General features: G+C 38.8%; 1 protein-coding gene across 5 annotated transcripts in view; it reads right to left on the minus strand.

Annotated features, from left to right (window-relative positions):
- Positions 1-6,191, minus strand: part of KCNC2 (potassium voltage-gated channel subfamily C member 2) — an 88,758-nt gene that overhangs the window by 7,100 nt on the left and 75,467 nt on the right. For 4 of the 5 annotated variants that reach the window (XM_026038515.1, XM_026038517.1, XM_026038516.1 and 1 more), the window contains exons 2-3: positions 2,678-3,608; positions 84-251 (exon numbers count right to left, since the gene is read on the minus strand). In XM_026038515.1, the coding sequence (XP_025894300.1) occupies positions 84-251; positions 2,678-3,608 (1,099 nt within the window). Of the gene's footprint in view, positions 1-83; positions 252-2,223; positions 2,356-2,677; positions 3,609-6,191 lie in introns of all 5 variants that reach the window. The other variant, XM_026038518.1, reaches the window with a different exon arrangement.

The raw sequence follows: 6,191 nt of genomic DNA on the forward strand, positions 1-6,191 counted from the left end.
TGAGAATACATTTTTTCCTATAACAGCGTTGTGCACATGATTTGCTGAGTGACCTTTTATGATCTAATGAAAGAAGTCCATACCTTTCCTGATCCCTCCATCAGTAGCACACGTGTAATCACCTGTTGTCAGTAGGAAACATGTTCCCCCTCTTCTGTTTTTGTCTCTGGTACTAGAGCGTCTGATGGGAGGAAGCCTTTCACCAGGTGAGAGTGGCTGCTCACTTCCTGCACTGTCTTCACCTGATAACACTGGTTAAAGCACCATGCCCATTTACAGACAATAATGAATGAGGAAATGAGACATCACAAAGAGCTTACATTGAATGACAGATATTCCCATTACTCAAAAAATAGTATATAAGATAAATCATTGGAAGAAAACAAGGTTGCAATTCATCATTCATCAGTACAAAATGGCAAAAACATATCTTTTTTTTTCAAGCATAAATGATCTTTTGACTTCCCTGTTCTTTTAAAGTCTTGCTTCATGTTCCACTAACTTAACATGAAATAAAAGAAATTATCAATTTAAGATTAAGTTAGTTGCCTTTTATGGACTGTAATCTTACTGAGTACAGTCAATCACATATATTTCAAAAATGAATTTATTATTTTGGCTATCCTTTTTATTAAAGAAGAAGCCATGCTAGTCATTTTTGCTTAGAATATGTTCCTTAGCATAGTTTAAAAAATCTCCCCAGAAGGGTTAAACTGTGAAATATTTGGCACTAAAACCTCCTTCAAAATACACATGTAGCATTCATTTCTATGCTTGTTATCTTACTGAGGATTGCTTGTCATCATAATTATCCAATGCTTAATGCTTTCTTTGATCTGTGTAGTTAATTTAGTCAAATGGCAAAACTCTTACCTCTACTGATCCCAAAGGGCTCTTTTGATAATTATCTACTATTTCAGACTCAGATCTGACACTTCCAGAAAAAAATCTCTGCTCAGTAAGGCATGTAACAGGTAATGGCATTATTGATTTCAACTTTATCTTTGCATTTAAAGCTAAGCAGGTGCTCTTCTGAAATGGTAATGCAAAGGGCTATATATAAATATAGATTCAGCCTTGAGGTTTTGCACAAAATTCCTGATTAGTCAAACAGAATTTCCCAGCCCGAATGAAGTAAGTACAATGTAAGTTGTAGCACCACCAAAGAGAAAGCTAACACATAACAATTGCTCCTTTCTGTCTATCTGCTGCCTCTCTAACCCCCAGGATTATAACACCTTATAAATAAAACTGCAGACACACAAGAAGAGTCTCTTTTTGCTCTGATCACATTGAGCCTCTTCCACTCTGCTATACCTGTAGCAGGACCTGATGACATGAAAAAGCTGTTTTCATTAACACTTTAAAGATGTTATCTGAAAGTGTGCATCAGTCAAAAGAACTGTAAAACTAACTATATTCCACCCACAACACAGGACCTTTCAAGAGTTTCCATCCTCTTGAATATCTCTAAGATGTTCAAAAAGCTGTGTTAACTTTTTCTGTGAGCGCTCCCTCAGAGGCTGAAACGGTGCTTCTTTGAACATAAATGCTATCCAGTAACAGAGCAACAGAACAAAGAAGAATATTGTTCAGAGGCAGATTTTATACATTATTCTTTTTGAAAGATAAATTTCAGTACTGAATGACAGTCATGTTTTGAGGGAGCCTTATTAGCATTTAACAACCTTCCATTTGGAGTCTAATGACTGGTCTGTGAGTTTTGCTATCATATTGTGTTTGGCATAAGAACGAATACATCCTACGTTCATCAAATAAAAATCTCTACTGCTACAAATTTGCTTCAATTATACTGTAAGATACTGTACACTCTCTTTTATTTCAAAAAAATATGGAATTTGGGGCAGTGGTTTGGAGTGGTAGAAGCTATCACTCGATATGCTTTCTTCACAGAAATTTGTACAAAACATTCCAGATCCATAATTTGGGGCTCTAAGAGTTAAGGTAATACAAACCATAGAAATAAACACTGACAGAAGCCAATTGATGATGATGTTGGAGATTGCCATTTTCGTTTTTCCCGACAAACTTTACATTTGCTTTACTATTATCATCCAATTAATAGTTAACACCATGCAACTTCTCATCTAACACAGATGAAGGAGGTTCTTCCTGCCAGGGAAGCAGAACCAAATGAAAAGAAAGCTAGAAAGAGAATTTCCTCTTATTTCCTTTGAGTGCTGGGCTTTTTATGTAAAGCACCTGTTCCTTGTAAGTGGCTGCTTCTTTTTAGGATCTTGTTTAACAGCCCACTATGTGGCATAGGCAAAGCTGATACAAGAGACAAACACTGAGGCAAAACACCATGGAATTCAACAGGGTGGGACACGGTGGCTGTTCAAATTGTCACAGTCATGCAGAAAAAACAAGAAACACCCATACAACACAACGAACAACAGGCAAAAAAAAAGGTTGATATCATCAGCAGGAAAGCATTCACAACAGAGCAAGCAAAACTGTATAGACCAGCTACATATAGAATTAGGAACGTCACTGTAACTATTTGGTCCTCTACAATAACACGCAAACACTGGAGGGGAGAAGGGTAGGAGCTCTATCTGCTCACGGCAGAAAGACTGGATGCTTTCTGACGCCTACCAAACATACTGGTCTATAAAGTGTTTGGAGAGGACATGCATTTCCAGTGGGGTCCTACCTGATGACCTGTTATGCTCCATCAGCTGGTTGTCCTTGCCCAGGCAGATGTCCCCCTGCGTGCTGTTGCAGGCCATGTTCAAGTCCGTCTTGCAGAACGTGGGGGAGCTGGCTTGAGGGGCCGGAGGGATGTGCTTCTTCCGCTTCCTCGGCAGTTTCTGCTTGGCCATCGCCAGGGAGTAGTACATTCCAAAATTGTTAACGATCACAGGCACGGGCATGGCTATGGTCAGCACCCCGGCCAAAGCGCACAAGGCCCCCACCAGCATGCCCGACCAGGTCCGCGGATACATATCCCCGTATCCCAGGGTGGTCATGGTCACCACAGCCCACCAGAAGCCGATGGGGATATTTTTGAACTGCGTGTGCTCGCTCGCTGAGGGGTCGTTGGGCTGGGCGCCCACACGCTCCGCGTAGTAGATCATGGTGGCAAATATCAAAACACCGAGTGCCAGGAATATTATCAGCAGCAAAAACTCGTTGGTGCTGGCTCGCAGAGTGTGGCCCAGCACCCGGAGACCCACAAAGTGCCGCGTGAGCTTGAAGATGCGCAGGATTCTCACAAACCTTACCACCCTGAGGAAGCCAAGCACATCCTTAGCCGCTTTGGAGGAGAGCCCACTCAGGCCCACTTCTAGGTAGAAGGGCAGGATGGCCACAAAGTCAATGATATTCAACAGGTTTTTGATGAATTCGAGTTTGTTTGGGGAAAACACAACGCGGACTAAAAATTCAAATGTAAACCACACCACGCAGACCCCTTCCACGTACGTCAGAGCTGGATCTGTCTCAATTTCATACTGTAGAACGGCTTCTGTGCCATTGACAACCTGCTCGGTTTTGTTTATGATAGTATTGAAAGCCTCATGCGTTTCCAGGCAAAAGGTTGTGATTGAGACTAAGATGAAGAATAAAGAAGCAAAAGCAATAAACTGAAAAAAAAAAAAAAGAGGAAAAAGAGGACATCAGAATCACATAGATCTTCACTTTAACAATAGCAATAAATCATCAAAATCATCTTAATGTATATTCCGATTCATAAAAAAAAACCCTGCCCAGTTTATTCACAGATTTCTATACATGAAGCTTTGCATTCAGGCCAGAGGAGAATAGCAGACAGATCACACACAGTATGACAGAAATCCAAACACTGGTATTCTAGTAAGTAAACCTATAAAGTACCATTAATCTGGAGACACCACAGCACTTACCTAGGATTTTTAAGGACTTAAAGAAAAATGCTACTATTTGATCTTTAGTTCAGATTACTACAGTCAAATACAGAAGAAAAACAGAATTTCCAAGAAAAGACTTACAAAACTCAACATTGAGCCAAACAGCTGGAGGGGGAGATAAAAATCCCTATATCCAGAAGAATGCATAGAATGAAAAGGTGTTTTGAAGGCCATTGCTCCTCTGCTAAATTATTATCTTCTTCTAAATTACAACATTTTACCAGAATATTATCCAATAGTGAACGCATGGTACATACGTAGGCAATGTGCTTATGTGCCTCTCTGAGCTAGGACTTCTAACATGTTCTCCAACCTGCTTGTTATTCTGGATTTCCTGCTTCATAGATACTTTATAGCCACTATAATCCTAAAACAGACTTTCTAAAGACTTGAAGATTTTCAAAGGTATTAGCGCCAAAAGAGACAGAATGATGCCTAAGCCAGTTTTTGAAATTTCATATTTCCTATATGCTTCCTTACACATCTGGCAGCTTGAAAATGAACCTTTGCATGACACCAAGACAGAAACACAAGAAAATGGCAGCAGGCAACTACCTCTCTTGGCTTTTGATTTTTATAAACTTAATTGCTCTTTAACAGTAAAATAGATTAATAGTAGTAGTAGTAAAATAATAAAAAACTCAGAACTTAATACACATGAAGCAGGCTCTTCATCTTTTTTAATTTTTTTTAATAAATAGACTTATTGTTCTTTATGTTTGTCTTAGTACTACTTAGAAATTGTTCAGGCTATCACTTTCTTATCTTCTAATCCTCTACCTGAAACTGAGCACATTGCAAATGTCCAGCAAATAGGAAAAAAAGGGAAATCATGTTCGAGTGGCAACCATAAGCAATAATGTCTCCATTCCACCATTGTAATCCAGGCCACAACTTTATTGTAAAGCCGATTTTGTATACCTTGGCAATCAGTCACTGATTTAATCAAGATTTAGAATTGTGTGCTGGAGTAATTCATTCGGGTGGCCTGGTTGTGTTCTCCCAAAATAGAAATTTAGGTAGACAACAAAATGTTGCCTACACAACCTGTAGAGAGAATTGCTATTATTTCGCACAACAAGTTTAAATTTGCAGCGAGGCCCTGCTATATATTCAAAAAGTGACAAGTTATATCTATCCATCTAAAAACATATATCTAACATATATCTATCTATACCAGACATTTGCAGCTTGGTTATGGCTTCCTTTCTACCAATCAATGGAACTAAATTATTACATCCAGCCCTTCAATTACACTCTCAATCTGATACCTTTCAGAAAGGACTAACTCAGGGGCTGAACTGAACACCACTTATCATCCACTCCAAATTTCTTGCCGCAAACTAAGCAAACAATCCATCTAGCTGACTTTTACCAAACAGGCTTTCTGCCTTTGCCACAACTACAAAAATGCTGCACGTTGATAGCTATTTAATTCCTGCCACCTGACACCAGTGTAAGCACACATGCCCTAGCCCTGTGCAAGACAGCTACAGTCAGCAAACACAAACAGATTTATATAACCGAAGTGAATTAATCTCAGTGGATCTTCGCAAATACTCTCCACAATACAGACAGAAAATCTATTAGACTCTAAGCCAACAGTGGACTAAGAGTGATCCTTGGGATGCTATGACAGGAACTTCCAGAATCTTTTATATGGTACAACAGGGTATAAGGCAAATGAATCTGTGGAGTTTAAGGAACAACTGCAACGTGGGTCAGGATTTTTAATAGATTAAATCTATTTCAATTTTTTTTATATTAGGATTTAATAGATTAAAATTTTAGAAGCAACATGCCTCTTTATTTCAGGTCACTATACATATTTTTCATCTGAAAAATACAAAAAAAAAATTCAACCTAGCCAAAAAAAACCAAATTTACCAACAACTTGGAAATAATATTACATGAGCATTCACATGATGAATCTAGCAGTAGGTAAATAATTAGCACATCACATATTTTGGCATTTTTTTTCAGCAAGAGTGTCCTCTCTGGTGCAAATTCTTTCCAAAATCACCAGTGTGAGATTAGTTGCAGGTTAAAGTGCCTGAAAAACTTTCTATTACTACTACGTGTAACACTGACACTATGAAAGGCTGCAGTTCACCTGATGCTTGACAAAAACGCTAAGAAATTTTAATTGTGAACCTACATTTAAGGATACTTTATTATCCCTACAGGAGAAAAACATTCAGTCATTTTCAGTATCAGATGAGCTCCTGTTACCATTTCGACAGCAAGCATCTCTCAGAGGTTGGGAGGTTGGGAGGGAGG

This window comes from Nothoprocta perdicaria, unplaced genomic scaffold (assembly GCF_003342845.1).
Source record: "Nothoprocta perdicaria isolate Ctin4 unplaced genomic scaffold, notPer1 scaffold_211, whole genome shotgun sequence".
NCBI classification, from domain to species: Eukaryota; Metazoa; Chordata; class Aves; order Tinamiformes; family Tinamidae; genus Nothoprocta; species Nothoprocta perdicaria.